Source organism: Micropterus salmoides, unplaced genomic scaffold (assembly GCF_014851395.1).
Source record: "Micropterus salmoides isolate LMB-PRFRI ecotype aquatic unplaced genomic scaffold, ASM1485139v1 Ms_hic_scaffold_2, whole genome shotgun sequence".
NCBI classification, from domain to species: domain Eukaryota; kingdom Metazoa; phylum Chordata; class Actinopteri; order Centrarchiformes; family Centrarchidae; genus Micropterus; species Micropterus salmoides.
The window spans coordinates 42,517,068-42,537,875 of NW_024041150.1; the positions used below are offsets into that span (position 1 = coordinate 42,517,068).

At 41.0% G+C, this 20,808-nt stretch overlaps 1 protein-coding gene across 3 annotated transcripts in view; it reads right to left on the reverse strand.

Annotated features, from left to right (window-relative positions):
- Positions 1–558: 558 nt before the first annotated feature.
- The window catches only part of LOC119911640 (coxsackievirus and adenovirus receptor-like), a 27,796-nt gene continuing 7,546 nt past the window's right edge, over positions 559–20,808 (reverse strand). The window contains exons 1-3 of one of the 3 annotated variants that reach the window (XR_005445938.1): positions 5,773–6,089; positions 1,610–1,951; positions 559–1,444 (exon numbers count right to left, since the gene is read on the reverse strand). Coding sequence is in view for 2 of the 3 variants with exons in the window: in XM_038730590.1 (XP_038586518.1) it covers positions 1,269–1,444; positions 1,610–1,951; positions 5,401–5,449 (567 nt within the window). In the remaining variant the exon portion in view is untranslated. The other 2 variants (XM_038730590.1, XM_038730589.1) reach the window with 2 other exon arrangements.

The following is a 20,808-nucleotide window of genomic DNA, read 5'->3' on the forward strand; positions in this document are numbered from 1 at the left end:
CGCAGTGGATAAGACACCTGTCTTTGGTGTGAGTGTCCCTGAGCAAGAGACTTAACCCCTAGTTGCTCCAGAGGCGTGCGACCTCTGACACGCACATATATATGCGTTACAATAGCAAAGCATTGATCTCTCCCTGCTCCAAAACAGCTGATTCAAACTGTCAACTCGTTATGAATCCTGAAGCTGCTTCAATCAGCTGTGCAGGGACAGATTAAATCATGCAGGACAGGAGGAAACACTGTCGTAGTAACGCTACATAAACTTCAATTCAACTAAAATTATTTCATACAGCCGCCGTCATCTCGAACTCACCTACTATATCAAGCTAAAACAACAACTCAGCTGGTTAATCTGTTCATGAAGCTCCCTGTGATACATCAGTGCTGAGGCTGCAAACAACCAGCTACATTTACTCTCCTTACTGTAACAAAGTACTTTATAGTCTGATTGTTTTTAAAATATCTGATATTTTACTTGTACCTCAGTATTTTTATCTGCTGCAGCTGCTGTGGAGTTTATATTGTCTCTAGATCTCTGTGCTGCCTTATTGATGCTTTATTCTGCTGTTTAAGTAGCAGCTTATTAAATGTAGCTTAATGAAGCGTGTTGCACCTGCTGCAGTGTCCACAGCTCTTTTTATTTACTGTCAGACATTTTTGTTTGATCGTCAGAGTTTTGTCTCTTTCTGGTTAATTCCAGCGAAGCTACAGAGGAAGCTGGTTGGATATTTATAACTGATCATTAGTGGGATGAACAGGCTGCAGAGTGCGTCTATAGAAAATAAATGTTCCACTGTGAACACTGACATGTTAATGCACTTTATTTTGGAAAGCTGGTCTTTGATTTAAGAGTCAAATCACATGACATTATCATATAACATCTTCATCATTTACTGAGAGCAGATTTTAACTGATCTACATTTTTCTTGTATCTGAGTGCAGTTTAAGAAACTTTACGTTTACTTAAGTAGAATATTGTAGTACTTTTTCCATCCGTGGCCAACGGTGTATATTTGAATTGCATTTAGTCTGATCCGTCTCTGGGGCCAATTTGTCTTTAGACCAAAGCTGATATGCAGATAAGACGACTCCCAGAATCAACGGGTACGCAAACCCCTCCACCACGATAAGGTAGCAATTCATGAAGGGGAAAATTAAAAGTTTAAGCTGATGATGCAGATTATCACGGTGGAGAGCCTCAAACTTACACGTTCACAACAGAAAGACTGAAAATCATGTTGAATGTATGAAACATGTGGTGGAAAGAGATCAGAGGTCGTTCCCTGCTTCTTCAGCAGCACGCTGTTCTGGTTTCTTGTCCTTATGACTTTTATATTTCCAGTCAACAGCCAATCCAACAGCAGCTAAACAAACCAGCACAAAAGCTGCTCCCAGTCCGTAGTAAAGACCGTAGTTTCCCACCTCGACGTCTCCGCTGTTGGACCCTGAAGATCAAAGTGCATATTAGTCAGGAAATGAGTGAACAGTGGAACAGCCTCCATTTACTCTTCTATATCTTCTATATTCCTCATGTTTGACTCTCAGAATCAACATGGAATAAACTGCAGCTACAACATGGCACACAGACACACTGACCTCCACAAACTCACCTGAAACCTCCAGCTGAATGATTCTGATTGGCTCAGTCTTAATAATGGCTCTCTTACGTCTTGATCCACCTGCTGCAACTCGACACTCGTATGTTCCAGCGTCGTTGCTACTCACGTTCTTCAGAATTAAAGACACGTCTCCGTCCTTCAGCTCTCTGTCCACCAGCTGCACCCGGTCCTTAAAGGATGGATGCTGCTGGGTTTTAACTGAGCGTCCATCTCTGTGAAAGAGGACGTAGTCTGGCTCCAGGTCTGGTCTGCTCCACTCTACAGCTCTGATGGAGGCTTCACCAGCCTGACATGGCAGAATGACATCATCTCCAGGTTTCACTCGTACCACATCTAAAAACAATAAAACATCAGAGAGAAAAAGTAATTACATTTCTTTGCTTCAACAGAAGAACCTGAGATCACGGGAACTAGAGGTGTGAATCTTCAGACGCGTCACGATCCGATTACGATTCAGAGGGCTGCGGCGTGAATATAAAATGTTTAGTGTTTATTTTCTATACAGGATTTATTTTTTCTCACTGTGTGACTTAGTAATGTTAAAGCAAAGTTATGACATGCTACTTTCTAACGTTACTTCCTATAAATGCAGCGAACGTTACAAAGCTGCTAAAGTACGTAGTGTTGGTGTCCTGCTCAGCTTCCAGACCAGAGTCTGAAGACCGGGGGAGACGTTAGTGGTAACCTTCACTGTCCAGCAGATGATCAACAACAGCCTTTTATTAACGGACACTCTGTAAATTTACAGCCAGACTAACAACTTACTAGGACGGTTCAACATTGTGATGCATATAGAAGAATAGAATAGACTTTATTGATCCCACAATGGGGAAATTCACTCGTTGCATCAACAAACCAAAAACGGAAGCATACAGTAGACAAATAAAATTACATTAAATTACAATAAAATAATTAAAATTGGAGTATAGATGTACGCGACTTACAGATGCAGGTTGATTTGAGCCTATTCTACTCATCTTAGCACTTAACGTGCCAATGTAGCAACAATTGCCATATGGCTTGTTGAGTTTTAAAAAGTTAAAACAAACTTAATGTACTCCAGTGTTTCAGTGCTTTCCTTCAAATGTAAACCTGCAGGATTTTAGGCCAAACGATTGCATTAGAATGTTGATTAAACCATTGTTTGTATCCTCTTTGTAATGTAAAGAAGACGGACACCTCTTTGTTTAGTGCCAGAAGGACAGTTTTTTGACTGTTTCATTGACACTTAAGATAGGGTGTCAACCATTTTGTAGACAAGCCCTGTTGTTCTCCATGATTAGTTTAGAGCAAAAGACTGTTTATTCCTGTAGATTGAAGGGGGTTTCACGTCTGGGATCAGTGCTCTTTTGTTCGACCAAAAGTAATATAGAGCATTAAGGTACACCCTTCCTAATTGGGTGACGAAGAAGTGACCAAACGACCAATGGCTATGGTCCTGGGCCATTTGGAGGAAAAGACCCGCCTACATACCTGGAGGATATTAACAATTCATTTTGCGAGAATCAGGACTGTAAGCTGTGGATCTGAAAAGAGGAACAACTTTCCAGTCAACTGCAGTGTTTTTGTTTTGTTGTTTGTTCTGTAATGCCATCTTTTATTCACCTATATTTTTATTAAATTTTCTTGTTAATTTTCATTGAACTGAGCCTCTCCTTTCTCAAAATCTGAAAAACGCAACAGGCTCCAATCATTCAACTAGTAACAGTATTTTTTTTCCCCCCAGGCACCATTTATTTATTCTAATTCCGTCCATACAGCAGCCACATCCATTCACAGAAAAACATCGTCGCTGTTTAAGAGTGTAACTTCGCTTCTCTTCCTCATCTTAAAAGAAACACACACACTTGTCATTCATAATTTACCTTTGAAGAGTAACTGTGGAAACTGGACTACAATTTGAGCTTCGTGGGGGTCTGTAGTATAACGTCCATTACCGGCAGGGTTTAATAAATAAATAAATAATTAAATAAATAAATAACAGAAGTCTGGACAGACAGAGACTTCATTGCTCATTACGTGGTCACACAGCAGCACACTACTTGCCCCAGATGTGTGAAATACTGCAAAAAAGTTTAAGTTCCAAAAGCCTGAAATAAACCAACAAAGACTACTGCTCAAGGAGAGACACAAACCCGCCCTTCATGGTCTCATATTAATTATTATTAATCATGTTGTAATGACGTTCATGTGGTGCGCAGCATAGTTCATTTTAGCCTGTTTCTTATTAATGTCAATAATAATTTCAGTGAAAATACATATATGATTAGAAATAATGGTTGTTGGTAAATGAATTAGTGACCCCCCACAGATGCAGGATTTTACTGCTTCCATGAGAGCTCAGACCTCCTGATGGACCGACACCAGAACCCTGCTGGACTATCAAACTGTAACATCTGTAAAAATGAACACAACATGTTTACCTGTATCGATCATTTTGTAAATATCCACTTTTAAAAATGAATGGAGACACAAAAGTTAGCAGCCTACTGTAGAAATACTTTCACTTTATTCACTGTATTCACACAAATTACACAGTTAGAAAAGAAGCCGGCAGCAGTGACTGATTTATACAAAACATTAAAAAAGTCCATCAAATAGCCTGTCTTTGTTGTGAGAGACCCAGGTTCAGTCCCCCACTGCGACCGATCCACCAATGTGTCCCTGAGGAAGAGACTTAACCCCAACTCGTTATGAATCCTGAAGCTGCTTCAATCAGCTGTGCAGGGACAGATTAAATCATGCAGGACAGGAGGAAACACCGTTGTAGTAACGCTACATAAACTTCAACTAAAATTATTTCATACAGCCAGCAGAGACTTTGCTGTTTAAGTGTGAAAAAGCTTCACTGAACGGTCTAAACGATATAGATCTTTCTTTTATCTACTTTTGGACTAATAACTAACCTGAGCGTCGTCAACATATTAAGACAAATGCAGACCTTCTAAAGTTTTAGAAGCCTGAAATAAACCAACAAAGACTACTGCTCAAGGAGAGACGCAAACCCTTCATGGTCTCATATTTATTATTATTATTAATCATGTCGTAATGACGTTCATGCGGTGCGCAGCATAGTTCATTTGGAAAACGTGTTTGTGTTTATCTTACCCATTTGTCTTTAAAATAATGGTTGTTGGTAAATGAATTAGTGACCCCCACAGATGATGATTAAGAGCTCACACCGTAACTAGAACCCTGCTGGACTGTCAAACTGTACAATCCGTAAAAATGAACACACATGCAACACAACATGTTTACATGTATCAATAATATTGTAAATATCCACTTTTTAAAATGAATGGAGACAATAGCCTACTGTAATAATACTTTCACTTTATTCACTGTATAAACACAGATTACACTGTTACAAAATAAGCTGGCAGCAGTCACTGATTTGCATGATCCAAAACATTTTAAAAAGTCTGAATGCATGGGTCTTGGCATGTTCCGTCAAAATATCTACCACTATCAATATTTGTACATCTAAATCGCGCATAAACTTCAACCAAGATCAATTCGTACAGCCAGCAAGTCTTTGCACACTGTTTAACGCTGAGCGCGAAAAGCTACACGATATCATTTTATCTTCTTTTGGACAACTGTAGCTACATACAGTCTATGAGTAGCTTACATTATCCAAAGGAGGAAAAAAGCTAATCCTGCTACTTCAGGAGCCCAAGGCCCCGTTACAACACCTACAAAAGACCTTTTAGGACAAGATGACAGTATTTTATAAAAATAATCTTTCCTGCCTCCATGAATCAATAAAAGCTCGTATTTACCAGAAGCTGCTGGAGACAGAAGGACCAACAGGAACACAAACTTCTCCATGAGAGAGGAGGTGAAGTCTGTCTGCTGCTTTCAAGTTACCTGCTCTTTCTCTGACAGTGGGGAGGGGAGCTGCAGAGGAACTGCTGCACTGCCTCCTCACTGTTGCGACACTGTTGGGTGGGTGAAGTCCAGGCAGGAAGGTCTAAGGTTAAGTTAACATTACTGAAAATGTGGTGGAAAATAACTCTTCACAATTTGATTATGTGTTTAATCTTTTGTTTGCACAAACAGCAGCTATGAAACTGCCTGCTATAAATCTGCGGTATAAAAGAGAATAAATGTTGTATTTGTGTCATGGCCGGTCACTAAACTGACTTCCTCACCCTCACATCGTCCCGTCAGGTAGAAACTGTTGCTTTCTGGGGAAGAAACTGCTTCTTAGCGATATCCGGAGTCCTCTACAGTCTGCGCCTCCGCCATGATCCAGCATAGAAAATCCAACAGAGAACAACAGATCCAGACAACAGACCCGCTCCTGCTGCTCCTGCTGCTGCTCCTGCTGCTCCTCCTGCTGCTCCTGCTGCTCCCTCTGTATAACATAACCAGTCTGTAATGTGTCTGCTGTCTTTTTTTTGTTTTGTAGAAATCTTTAGGGATGGGACGCTCGATACTGACGTGTGGACGCTGTGTTGAGGTCGGTTCTTCTTCTTCTTCTTTAATGGCGGATTGCAAACAACTTTTAAGTGCATACCGCCACCTACTGTACTGGAGTGTGTAACATCATATCAGTCCGCTATCAACCTCAATAAGGTGCTCTCATATTCTGTTCACCAACCCAGTGTCTTTAAGAAATTTAAATAATGCCTTCCTGGTGATTCTTATACCCCCATCAGATTCCAGTCCCGCCCTGCTTCCTGAACCCTATCTTGAAATATCTGTCTTTCCAACTCAAACAATATGCAGTGCAAAATGATATGTTCAATATTTTCTTTAACACCACAGTTTTCACACTTTTCACTATTCCTTTTCCCAATAAAAACAAGGTGCCATTCAGTCCTGTGTGATCTACTCTTAGTCTTGTCATAATAATTTCCTCCCGCCTGCTCCTTTCGCTATAATTTTTATTACTGACAGACTTTTGTATTTTATAGTAACTCCTTCCTTTCCTGTCTTCCTCCCACCATTTCTGCCATATTTCAGTACCTTTCTTCTTAATGGCTGTTTTTCCATCTCCTTTTCCTAGAGGTATTTGAACTGTTATTTCCTTTTGTAATGCCTCTTTTGCTAGTTTGTGTGCAATCTCATTTCCATTTACTCCCTCATGAGCTGGCACCCAGCAAAACTGATCATCTGTCCCTCCCCGATGTAATCTTAACAAGTTGTGAAACATTTCTATCAATAGGTCTTCTCTGACAGATGTCATTGACTGAATGCTTTTAATAACTGCTAAGGAGTCTGTGCATAATATCACCCTATCAGGTCTGACCTCTTCAACCCACTGTAATGCTATAATGACTGTATGCTGTATATACAGATAGCCTATCTGATAATCGTTTTGAGATATTTATTTTGAATTCTGGTATATATATTCCAGTTCCCACACATTCCTGTTTGTTTTTAGATCCATCTGTATAGATTTTTAGATAATTATGGAAACTGTTTCTCAGATAGCTGCTAGTCCGTATTCCCACTTCCTCTATTCTCCATCCTCTTTTCTTTTCCAGTATACTAAAATCTGTTTTCATGTCTGGATAGAGCCAAGGTTGAATGTTACTGACTGGACTGGGTGTGCTGAAATCTAATGCTTCCATTCTGTATTCCCTGACTCTCTTTTCCCCCGTCCATCCAAACCCATGCCCCCGAAACTTGAAATACTCTCCACAATCCTTTGTTATCTCCTTTGCAGGGTTTTCTTTCCCACTTCCTTTCAATCTGACCCAATATGCTAGCGCTAGTTTCTCTCTTCTTAACTCCAGTGGTGTCTCTCCAGCTTCTATGAGTATTGTGTTAATGGGAGTTGTCTTAATGGCTCCAATGCATCTCCGTAAAGCTCTGTATTGTAATTTATTAATTTTTTCCAATGTTGTTTTTGCTGCTGCATCATATACTATGCAACTATAATCTATTAATGACCTCATGCATGCTCTATATATGTCAATTAGTGACTGTTTATCTGCACCCCAGTCACATCCCGCCACCGCTCTCAGTAAATTAATAACTTGTTTGCATTTAGTTTCCAATTGCTGTGTGTTTTCCATGTGTACTTACTATCAAACCACAATCCCAAATACTTAAATTCATTTACTTTTTCCATTGGCTGCTGATATAGAAAAAGCTTTTCTACATGACACTTTCGCTTGTTTGTGAACACCATATAACAGGATTTGCTTGTTGATATTTTAAATCCCCACTTGAATGACCACTTCTCTACTTTCCCTATTGCTTTCCTAATGTTCTCTAACACATATGACTCATTTCTTCCTCTCATCCATATGGCCCCATCATCTGTATAACGCTGATTTGATGTGTCCATCTAAATCTGAAAATATCATTAATCATAATGTTGAAATAATTGCGCTCCCCTGTGGAATGCCATTATTTACCTTAAACTCTGTAGAAATTTCTGATCCAACCTTTACTCTAATTTTCCTATCTGTTAAAAAGTCTAGTATCCAGTTATAAATCCTTCCTTCAAACCCCATTCTATTTAGTTTAATAAGTAGTCCTTCCCTCCACATAGTATCATATGCCTTCTCAATGTCAAAATACACTATTAACATCAGCTCTTTCATTTTCAGTGCCTTTTCTACCTCATTACTTAACGAGAGCATCTGTTGTGGAGCGCCCTTTCCGAAATGCATTTTGTATATTACTCAGTAGTCCTCTCTGTTCCATTACATGTGATAACCTACGAACTATTATCCTCTCCATCCGTTTGCATAAGTGTGATGTCAGAGCTATGGGTCTATAATTACCAGGATTGGTTGGGTCTTTACCAGGTTTGCTAAACGGTAGTATAACTGCACTTTTCCAACTTCTCGGTATTACTCCATCCTTCCATATTTTATTGAACAGTCTTAACACTAGCTTATTTGACCCTACTGGCAGCTGTCGGAACATGGCATAACATAACTGGTCTTGTCCTGGGGCTGTATATCCCGTGCCAAGCAGAGCTATATTGAGTTCTGTTATTGTAAAATCCACATCTAAAGTTGTTGTACCATCCTCCCTCTTCAGCTTCACGTCCTTATTTTCTCTGAGTGCCAGGTCTTTCTGTTGCTTATGAATATCCATAAGGTGATCACCACTATGCACAGCCGCAAAAGCCCTACCCAACATCTCTGTCTTTTCTTTGTCTGACACCACCGTCTTTCCTCCATCTATCAAAGCTGGGATTTTAATCGCTTTCCTTTTCCCACTCATTCTTTTAAACATAGACCATATATCCCCTAACTCTACACCTCTACCTATGGTGGAACAGAACTCTCTCCAACTTTTCTTTTTGGTTAAATTAATTGTCCTACGTGCCACTGCCCTTTTCCTTTGAAAATCCAAAACACTCTCTTGTGATAAATTCTTCTTTAATGTTTTAAAGGCTTTGTAGCTCTGCTACACTCCTCATTCCACCAGGGACCACTTTCTTCCTGCCCTTTGTTGTTCTGTTTGGAATACTTAAATGTGCTGCATTTATAATGTGTTCTGTAATTTCACCTTCAAACGTCCCAAGGTTTGCTGACTTCGTACAACATAACCTAAATTTTTCCCAGTCTGCTTTCTCAAAGCACCATCTGTTACTCGTACTTTCTTCTTGGAAACATACATTTGTGTTAATAATAGTGAGAACTGGAAAATGGTCACTTCCTATGGTAGAATCATTCATAACAAACCATTCACATGCTTTTACCAAATTATCTGATACCAGTGTGATATCTAAACATGATGTTTTACCCCTGTTCACATCCATTCGTGTTCCCTGTCCATTATTAATGCAGACCAGTGATCTTTCTTCCATCATTTCTTCAATTATGTCCCCATTATTATCTGTGTGATTGCTGCCCCATAAGCTGTTGTCTGCATTAAAGTCTCCACACCATATGTCTTTCCTGTATACAGTCCCTGCCATTTCATTCAGTTTATTGATATCTAAGTTTTTGCATGGGTTATAGAAATTAATCAATTTAATGTTTCCCTCTTTCCTTGGGCTATAGATTTCAGCTATTATACATTTGAATCTTCTGAGCTTGGGGATTCCCTGTAGGCCAACCTATCCTTGATAAAGGTGATGCACCCTCCACCAGTTTGGTTGTTAGGTCTATCGTACCTTATAGCACTAAACCCTGATATCACAAATCTAGTCTCGTAACCAAGTTTCTTGTACACATATTGCATCTGGAACAACATCTAATTCATGAATGTAGTTTTTGAATTCTTGACCATTAGCTATAAGACTTCTTGCGTTCCACTGTAGTATGTGAAGAACCATTATAAGCGTCCTAACCCTCAGTTTGTGTATTTCCATTTTCAGTTACCGTCAACACATGTATTTGATCTGCTTTATATCTTTCATATCAAGAGGTTTTCCTGCTGCTTCTACAATAGCCTTAATTCTGTCACTTTTCATTGATGGTGTGACATATGAAACCCACAAAGTTCACTTTTTTCACTATCAACGTATCATCATCAACTTTACATTTATGCTCGCAACCATTCTGTGTGTGAGCTGGAATCTGGTTTTGTGTCTGATTAACTGCTGTTATGTTTCTTTGGACAATTCCACTGGAGTTTTTGTTATTTGATCCTGTTTTTCTTACTTTCTTTAGAGCTTCTGCATATGATACTTTGTTCAATATCTTCACCTTTTGGGCTTCTCTGGCTTCTCTTCGCACTTCACATCCACCAAATGCAGCACTATGCTCTCCTCCACAGTTACAACATTTAATCTTTGCATCCTTTTCACAATTTCCATACTTGTGCTGGCCCCCGCATCTAGCACACCTTAGCTTTCCTTTGCACTGCTGAGCTGTGTGCCCCATCCTTTGACATTTATAGCATCTGATAGGGGAGGGATGTATTCTCTCACGCTGTAATTTATGTATCCCATTTGGACTGACTTAGGGAGGGTTCTCTCAAATTGCACAACCACAGATAGTGTGTCTTTTAATGATCCATCTCGTTTGCTTTTTAGTCTAGTAGCCTCAACTGCTTTGCCTCCCTGAATCTCATTTTTAACATCTTCCATTGACATATTCAAAGGGACTCCTGATATAACTCCTCTAACCTTTGCTGTTGCTCCTGGGATGTGGGCCTTCATCCTTTCCCCTTGAAGTGTGGACATACTAAGAATCTTTTCTTGTTGTTTGCTGCTTGCATGTAATAGTATTCGTTTATTGCTCAAAAATCTTGCAAATTTGATTTTGCCAATCTCCTTCTCAATCGCCTTGGTAAGTTTAATTGGGTGATAGTGTCCACCATCCTGATTGAACTCAATTATAACTTTCCAATCGTTTCCTTGCACTTTTCCGTATTCTCAGGCTTCTGTTTCTCACTCTTGCTAGCTCTCAGTTTCTTGTTATTACTTCCCTCGCAGGTCTCGCTATGTTCTGACCAACTTTTCCCTCTCTCTTTCTCTCAAGTCCCTTTTCAATCTTACAGATCTGGACATCATCCACTCCATCTCATCCCCATCTGAACTTCTTGCAATGTGGGAGCTCAGCCAGCAGAGGTCACTCTGCCCCCTTCTGTGGCGCCAACAGGCAACAAGGTTTTGACCTTTTGACTTGTGTTTATATCACAGAGAAGGCTGCACTGCTACCAGAGGAAGCTGATCACTGAGTTTGAAGGGTGTGCAGAACTTCACCTGCCTCCAGCTTCTCTTTCAATGGCACTAAAGCTGCTAAAAACTGTCAGCTTCCATCTACTGCTGCCCCTTCTGTGTCAAAACAAAACTTTTCCAAAACAAATCTGTAGAGTTGTAACTTTTATTTTCCTTTGCAATTTTCTCCAGTGTAATATACTTATTATATTAGTTAAGTAGATTAAATATCTTTAATGCAGCCTGTTGTTCTCATTAGTTATGTAGGCCTACTTGTGAGTGAAACCTGGTGAGCATAATTGTGAGTAAAAAAGCATCTCCTCAAGCTCTGGGGCTTTCAATTGTTGGTTTGAAATTGAGTCCCAAGACTGGTGATGTGAGCCTGTGCAGGTTTTGAGGACTGATGATAGTATAAAGGCTGGCCCCAGTCACCTACCATCACTCTCTGTTCAGATAAATGCTGACTGTCAGGACAAAGCAAAATACCACTCCTGCCTCCAGCACCATAAAAGGGCCCTGTTTCAGAAATTTACATCATAATTTATGGTAACCACACCTTGTAATTGTGGCACTGTTTTGGTGGATAAGGATAGTGTACAGAGAAGCAGGGCTCTGCAGTGCAACTCTTTCACTTTTAAATGATTTACAAGCAGAGTGGGTCAGTGAAGACTAAAACCTACTGTAAATGTTGTGTTAATGTTGTAATATTATTATTATTATACTATTTCGTCCTCCAGGTTGGGGTTAGAGCCTCTGCAGTGACAGATGTAGATCTGTCAGGATGTCATTGTGTCAATACAGCGTCCTCCTGAGAGCAACACATTCTCCTTGTACTGTTTTACATCCGTTTGTTTACATAAAGTGTGGCGTGGGTTGTGTGTGCATGTTGCAAATCAGTAAGTTAAAAAGCTGGAACATTTGACTTTCACTTCCATAAGCCTCCACTGGTTTTCACATCATAAAACTTTGCACACAATGAGAAGAAGGTCAGGCACATTATAAATATGTATATAAGAAACTGTTATAAATGAATTTTGAGGTACTTAAACATTTTTGGACTACTGTCCTTAGGAGAAAGGTTAGCGTAGCGCTACAAGCAAATAAGTAAGCTTGGAACAGATCCATGATAATCTCTCATTTTAACCCACGGGATTTAATTTTTACAGATCATTTCTTTATAAGAGAGACATTGGTTTCGACTGCAAAGGTGATTTATTAAACATCAATATTTAAAAATCTAAATTGGGCAGTTTTATTAACTACACAAGCTCAAACAATATTAAACCAACAAGATGTTAATGCCAATGCTGCAGAGATGCTAAAGGATAAAAACAAATTGTTATCTCCTCAGCATCTACAGAAGCCAGAAATGCAGGGGGTTACCTGAGGGCCACAAGTGTGCCCTGACACCACACACTGGTGCACCACCACCTAAACATAAAACACCACACAATAAGGCTAAGTTGAAGACACACCACCTGTAACAGAGTCTCATAAAAGGAACCCACATTTAAAATCAGGACACAAATCAGTAGTTGATCAGGCAGCAAAACAGCAGTGGCTACAACCCTCAACTAATGCAGTAAATCATCCACCAGCTCTGACTCCACCTCATTCAAGGAGCAGATGTTTAAGGCAACTCAGGGTATCAACCTCCAAGGCCATCTCTGCGTTGAACTGTGAACTCAATCAAAACAGGCCCTGCAGTCTACAGCAGTGTTTCCCAACCCTCTCCTGGAGGCACACTAGTCCTGCATGTTTTAGATCTCTCCCTGCTCCCACACAGCTGATTCAAATGATCATCTCCTTATGAACTGCTAAGCTGTTAAATCAGCTGTGTGTCAGAATCAGGCCCCGATCAGACAGACAGCGTGAGGCGCACAGCAGCAGCGCCTTTTTTGGTTGAATTTGGAAAAGAGCAAACGCTGCAGTTTTTATCATGTTGCTAGGCAACGACCCAATCAGCTGTCCTGTCAGTCTAATCAAAGATTATAGCGTCAGCGATCTGTAGGCTAATCTTTTCGTTTCAAATTGGCAGAAACTTGATCACAACTCACAGGTCTGTGTCTTTAGTTGTTAAAAATATCTGCTTTAAAAAACAGACAAACGGAGAGCACCTGCTCTGGCTTTGTTTTGAGTGTGTGAGGTGTAGGCCTACAAACACGCAGGAGACATGGAAAGGGAGATCTGTGTGGGCACATGAGACCCTCAGAAGACACCGCTGGTAGTAGCCTACCAGATGGTCCAGGGGCTTCATCTTAATGACGGTCGGGTCAAGTCTCATTTTAGGATGAGTCGGGGACAGACTGTTGCAGTCTCAGGACAATCCAAGCAACTGCAAACTTCTGTCAGCACAACCCGTCTCTTCACTCATTAGATGAACGCTGCCAATAGAATACAATTAAAAAGGCAACAAACGCATTCTGTGTGATCCACGCGGGGGGGGTCGCGAAATATTTTCAATTTCAGAAAGGGGTCGGACTGCCAGAAGGGTTAAGAACCCCTGGGTTAGAGAAATGGGCATGTTACCGGCAGGTCGCTGGTTCAAATCCTGGGCCGGTATAGGATAAATCTGGGTTTGGATTTACTACCACCGAGGTGCCCTTGAGCAAAGACCTCAACTGCCCCAGTGGCGCTGCACAGTGGCCAGCAGGTCAGACTGTGGTTGTACTGGGCTGAACATGTAACTATGTGAATGTGATCAGGGCCTTCCTGCAAAAGAAAGGCTTCGTCTCATCGAAGTTCCCCTGAATAAATAAAAGTAAAAAGCAGCAAGATCTGGCAACATCCGTCTTACTTGTGGCATCAAAACTGCATTCAGTGTTTTATTGCATTTGTAAAGTGGCTGTTTCCCTCCACAAACACTAACTGTTCTATCAGGGAGTGAATAACTTTTCAGCTGTGACAGAAGAAGTTTTCTCACCTTGGTTTGTTGTGCAGCTCAGCAGTGAGGTCAGAACTAAAGAGAAAACACTCAGGTTGGTTTGAGGTTTTACATGCAACAAGACATCTGGACTTTCTACAACACAGAACAACCTGCTTGTAGTGAACAGAAAAACACACATGACAATAGATTTGTCAACAACAAATTATATTCATTTAACACATTCAGTGCTTTTTGGATCAATTTCCACAAACAGAGCAGCAGTGAGTAAAAGCAGAGGAGCTGTGCAGAAAAGTGAGCCCATTTATCTGCTCAATGTGTGCATGCAGGCAGCAAAGGGTTAAACAAACACTAAAAAGGCTCTGCAGCTACTTTGATTGAAACGTGTTTGTTTGGTATTTAACCATTTTTGTCAGCTAAGATAAATTAGCCCCACGTGCCCCACAAGCTTTAAATGTAGGCGTCACACAGGTGCTGCCTTAAGACACATCTGACTTAAACTAAATGTTTAATGGATGAACTAAAATACTAATTCATTTGAATGACAGGTTGGTAATTTCAGTTAATTGTTTATATTAATTTTCCACCTTTTTGTTAAAAACTTTTCTACATTTTTCCTTCTCCTCCTTTTTTATGATCTACTATGAGAATTCAACTATTCATTGTTAACAAGTGAAAATGAACACTTGTTGTAATGTGTTACTCTGCTGAATTACCAGATAGTGATCGGGGAAATTTCTGCTCTCTTGTCGTAGCTAATATGTATATGATGTTTTCATGTTATTCACTCTGTAACTCGCTGCTGCTCTCCAAAACATTACATTTATTCATTTTAGCTGACACTTTTATCCAAAGCAACTTACAATTGCTATAAATGGAACAACTAGCGGTTAAGTGTCTTGCTCAGGGACACATTGGTGGACAAAGTGGGGAATTTAACCCGGGTCTCTCACACCAAAGGCATGCGTATCATCCACTGCTCCATCACCGCCTCACCAGAAATGTCTAATCTTTCAGACAACGTGGAGACAAACATTCAGACAGTAAGTAAAATGTTACTTACCCAGCAGCCACAGTAAAGATGATTCCTCCATTTTAAAGCTTGGTCATCTGAGATCAACACTTAACGTTTACCACTCACACCTACTAAAACCCACCTCCTTCTTCTGTCTGTTCTGCTGTGGTTTTCTGTCATGCAGTTAGCAGGAAATGGGTTTCATGATCAGTCATACAGGCTGAATGTCTTTGGACTGCAAGAGGACACAGACACAACAGCAGGCTGGGCAGACAGTCCTGTCCTTTAATTAAGTTAAACTAGTCTTAACTTTTAGCCTGTGGAAAGTGTTGATGTGGTAACAATGATAATGACCTCAGATCAGACCAGGACGAGCGCTCAGCTGTCCCGATACAGGAACACGATGGTCTACACGGAGAGAACAGCAAGTCGAGCATTGTTGCTGTTTTATTTTGAAAATGTTCTTTGTATGAAGAGCTGATCTCTGTAAACTCACTAAATATAATGTAGCCTCAGTGTGAACTTTTGTGTGAAAGATTGGTCAGATTAAAATGAAATCCTCTACCTGCAGAAATGATAATAAAGATAAGTCTGTTAAATTCATGGAAATATAAGAAAGTTACATTTCTATCTGAGTGTCTGGTCTAACAGCGAGCACAGTAGGAAACTGTTTCCACTTAAAACTGAGTCTTCAGAGTTCGGTCTGAGCAAGATCCTTCCAGCAGGTCTATCTGTGGGTGCACAGTTAAACTGATGGAAATAATGTGTTTTACCAGTAAGTCATAACAAGCATTTGAGTGAGCAGTAGAGTGACAGTTAATGTGTTCATATTTAGTAATTGTCTAATTTCTATTTCTATAAATTCTAATACCAGCAACAGTAAAGCTTGATTTATACTCCTGCGTCGGGTCTGCGTGTGTAGCCTACGGCATAGCTACGCGCATCGCCATGCGTTTATATTTGTGCGTCGGTGTCTCTGTCGTTCTGCAATTACAAAGTCTAGTTGGCGGTAGCGCTACAGCGTCCACTGTGTTGACTTTTGCCAGCCGAGCAGGCTAACTTCCGGTTTAGCCCTGCGCTAACGTGAATGGGAGTAAAAGACTCATGATCTGAGGAAAGTTTGTGTCCGTGCGTCTTTCATTCAGCTGCTCCCCTTTTCAGGGCTTTTACACTACAGGTCAGGCCACTACATGATTCACCACATTGTGTTTAGGTTCAGACACCAAAGCTCCTTGGTTAAGTTTAAGAAAGCTAGTACCTCAGCTGCCTGCTACCTGTCTGCTTCCCTGCCTGCCCGTCTGTCTACATTCTGAACAACCAGTATGCACCTTGGCCGCTCGCCACCTTCACATCCAGCATTCGCCTTTTGAGGGGATTCACCTGGATACTTTCACTGGGTTCCCGTGGAGGCCACAAGAAGAGACCTGGTCGCCATGGCTCCTGACGCCACTGAACCATTCAGCCTCTCTTCACCGGAGAGCCTCCGCTGCCCTGCTGCTCATCCTCGCCGCTGCTCTCCAGAGATTCAGTTGAAAAGCACCCCTGAGACCATGTTGTCCAGTACCTCAAAGGTTCCCCCAGTCCAGCCAACTCCTGTTTCCCGTTTGTCCTGCGCCCGGTCGGCAGCTCAGCCAGCATTGCAGCACTCCCCAACCCAAGAGCTGCAGATTCTCCCTGCTCCTGAGCCAAAGCAGCTTTCTGACTCTGTTCAGCTACAGCAGCTTTCTGTCACTACGGCACTCCAACAAAACCCGACTCTGCTGAGTTGCAGTGACCTTCTGCCCCGTCACTGGACTGCAGCAGCTATCGCCAGCCTCCAATCCAGTTGACCTGTTGCTGCTCTCTTTTCTTGCACTTCAGCCATCAGACTCTGGTCTTGGTCTCCAGTCTTTTTGCAGACCTCCTGCCAGGCCTCCAGAGGGTCTCTACCCTCGCCATCGCCCGTCTGGTCGCCCTCCAGATCTGCTCAGTTCAGTTCTGTCTTCAGCCTGCTTGCCTGAGGTCTTCAGCTCCCCTCCAGCCTTTAGACCACCGACCTGTGGTCTCCTGCTTTACCAGTGTCTGGCCCCCTCACTGTAAACCTAAGAGCATAGTTTCAGTTTTTCTGTCCAGGACACTTGTGTGGCAATAAATAAAAGACAACTGACTTGTTCTACAACTCAAAGTCAAACCTGCATACACTTCTGTTCTAACAGCAGCCTGTTTGTTAATAACGTAATCATGTTTTTTGGACTTACTACAGGCCTGCGGGTCTGGAGGACCTCGTAAAATGTCCTTACCTTTTTTATTGGCTTCGAGATTTATAACTGTAACAAGATCCAGTGAGAGTGTAAGCCACTGAGATGCGTCAGCAGCTAGTGATCCAATCACAGCGTCACCCTTGCTGTGATTTAATGCCCCCCCTTTGAATATAATCAAACACAGTGTTTGAAATAGTAGTAAGCCACGACTCAGCATAACAATAAGAGCAGAGCTCCCCTTACGAGGATCATAGTAGACTGTCATTGTTCAGTCAGTGATTGGCTCAGCTGCTGCACTGACTGCTGACAGAACAAACAGGAAGCTACTGCAGAATTTCTCCAAGAGCCATAATGATTGATATTTAAATACCACATGTTATTTAAATATTAATGGCTGTAATTTAAAACACTTTCCAACAGAGGGCGGCGCCCTACAGCAGCTCTGTTGGTTGTGTTAGGAGTGAAGCCAAGATGGTGCCAGAAGCAGTGATTATTTTGAGTGGAAAATGGAACAAGTGAACACTGTTCCTGTTATTTACAGAAACCCAACAATTCCCACCAAGAGCAGCAAGAGGCAAAGAAAAACTTCCCTTAAAGAGGCAGAAACCTCGAGCAGAACCACGGCTCAGGGCGGGAAGTACAGTATATCCAGACAGAAGTACAGACAGTAAAGGTGATGTTGCTACAGACTGAATGAATAATAAATAAACTTTAGTTTTATTTTCAAAAAGTCTAACAGGACGTTGCGTATTTATTCTTGATTTGAGCGCAGAGCCCTACATATTCAAAAACACAGCTAAAGGATTCCCAGGGCCTTAAAAAGTGACGCCATGGTGTCTTGACCAAGCGTCCACATGTGACGAGTTGGGAGAGAGAATGTGTTAAAATATCAGACTTCAGATCAGTTATTTGTTGACTTTTGAACAGCGTCCTGCTTCTAAAGCAAATGAAACCAAGAGTCAATAAAAACAGGATCATTAATTTTCTTTAACTGTAACTCTGGAGCTGAGAGAGGAAATCTGATGTCTCTCAATGTCTGGGCCTGTGGCCAGAGAACAAAGTGACATTCAGAGGGAGGAGTTTGGTACGAAGCAGCTCTGAGCTCATTTAGACTTCAACATCTCCCACTGACCTCTCTGAAACAGGAGTTGTTCCAGATTTTCCTCTCTTTCCTGATAACGATCACAGAGCTCAGTCTCTACACAGCAGCTGCATGTGAACTCCTTTTATATCCTCAGTCCAGGTGTGGCGTACAGGAGAAATAGAGTTCATTTATTTCTTCTTATATCACATTTTTCCCACACAGACGCCACAGAACCAGAGAGGAAGGTCACCAGATGCTGAATAAAGACAGACTGCAGAAAGAGGAATCTTCTCTCAGCCTGTTGAAGGTTCATTGTGCTCGCTCACAAGTGGGACAGTAAAAGTGAGAAAGACTCTCAGAGTTAGTGAACTCTGAGCACTCCCAGCTCCCATAGTGTACCCAACTTCAGACAGGAAATGCTCGTTTCCCCCCTCCATATTGAAAGTATTAGTTTGGCCCAGACTGACAGACACACAGTCAGCGTTGGGCTGCAGCTGACCGGGCGGCCTGTGCGGTCGAGGATCATTAAGTAAAACAAACTTCAGCATTTAGGGACATTAAACCAGTAATGTAGGTAAAGCTACATGAAACTGCAGGCTAACTGGTTGTCTCTTCTCTAACTTCTATAAAAGTTTGCAAAATCAAACGTTAGAGGAAAAAATAATATCATTTTCAGGGGTGCTAAAATCGGCCCTGCTCTGCAACACTGTCTTCAGATACAAATGAATAAAAGAGCAGCAGTCTGGTCTCATGTTTCTACCCACCAACAGTAAGAAGAGGAAGAACTGAACACACGTCCTGATCATGAGACATGAGTTAAAATGAGCTCACAGCTGCTTTATACCAAACTCCTCCCTCTAAAAGTCCAACCATGTTGTTCTCTGATCACAAGCAGAGGCTCAGACAGACATTTAGAGCCATCAGGTTCACTTTCTGCTCTCAGCTGCAGAGTTACAGTTAAAGAAAGTTAATGATCCTGTTTTTATCAGGTTTTATTGTTTCATCTGCACTAAATGGACCAAAACAATAACACAACTTTCCAAATGGAACAAATGCAAATATTTATTGTTGTCAAAGAGTTAAAAACATCAAACCTTTTAGCACATTAGTCTTTCAGTTTGTTATTAAGGGCACATTTTTAATAATAATAACCATCAGCTTGTTGTTGATTCAGATATGTGTTTTGTTAGATCCTGAGTTACCCTGTCCAGGAGGTCCTGGACCAGCTCTCCGTCTTAAAGGGTCTGATCCTACAGGCACATGGGTTTTATCCTATTAGCTATAACTGGAGACTGTTTAAGCCAAGAGGGTCCAACTGCAGACCTCCACTCTCAGGACGGGAAATATACAACAAATACAAAATAAAATCGTGCGATTTGACAGGAAACACATTCAAAAATGATACATTTTAATCATGCAAACACTTACAGGCGAAGGGATTTTATTGTTTATTTACATTTAATTATTTAGTCAACATTGTAACATGAAACTAGCAGGATATTTCCTTAAATATAGCATATTGATTTGAGCCTATTCTACAAAGCCGACTGTAAATCGCTTCAATCATTCAACTAGTAATGTTTTATTTATTTTTTTATTCTGACATTGATCCGTCCAGACAGCAGCCACATCCATTCACAGAAAACACATCTTCGTTGATTTAGAGTTTAACTTTGCCTCTTTTCACTCTTCTTAAAAACACACACACACACACACACACACACACACACACACACACTCTTCTCATTCATAACTTCTCTTTGAAGAGTTGTAATATATACTTTGGCATTTTACTGCTATCAGCTGAATTTAACAGGAAAAACTGACACCTGTGGGAACTGGACTACAACTTGAGCCTCGTGGGGGTCTGTAGTATAACGAACGTTACTGGCTGAGATTAGTAAATAAATAAATAACAGAGAGACTTCATTGCTCATTACGTGGTCACACAGCAGCACACTACTTGCCCCAGATGTGAAATACTGCAACAAAGTTTAAGTTTCAAAAGCCTGAAATAAACCAACAAAGACTACTGCTCAAGGAGAGACACAAACCCGCCCTTCATGGTCTCATTAATTATTATTAATCATGTTGTAATGACGTTCATGTGGTGCGCAGCATAGTTCATTTTAGCCTGTTTATCTTATTAATGTCAATAATAATTTCAGTGAAAATACATATATGATTAGAAATAATGGTTGTTGGTAAATGAATTAGTGACCCCCCACAGATGCAGGATTTACTGCTTCCATGAGAGCTCAGACCTCCTGATGGACCGACACCAGACCCTGCTGGACTATCAACTGTAACATCTGTAAAAATGAACACAACATGTTTACCTGTATCGATCATTTTGTAAATATCCACTTTTAAAATGAATGGAG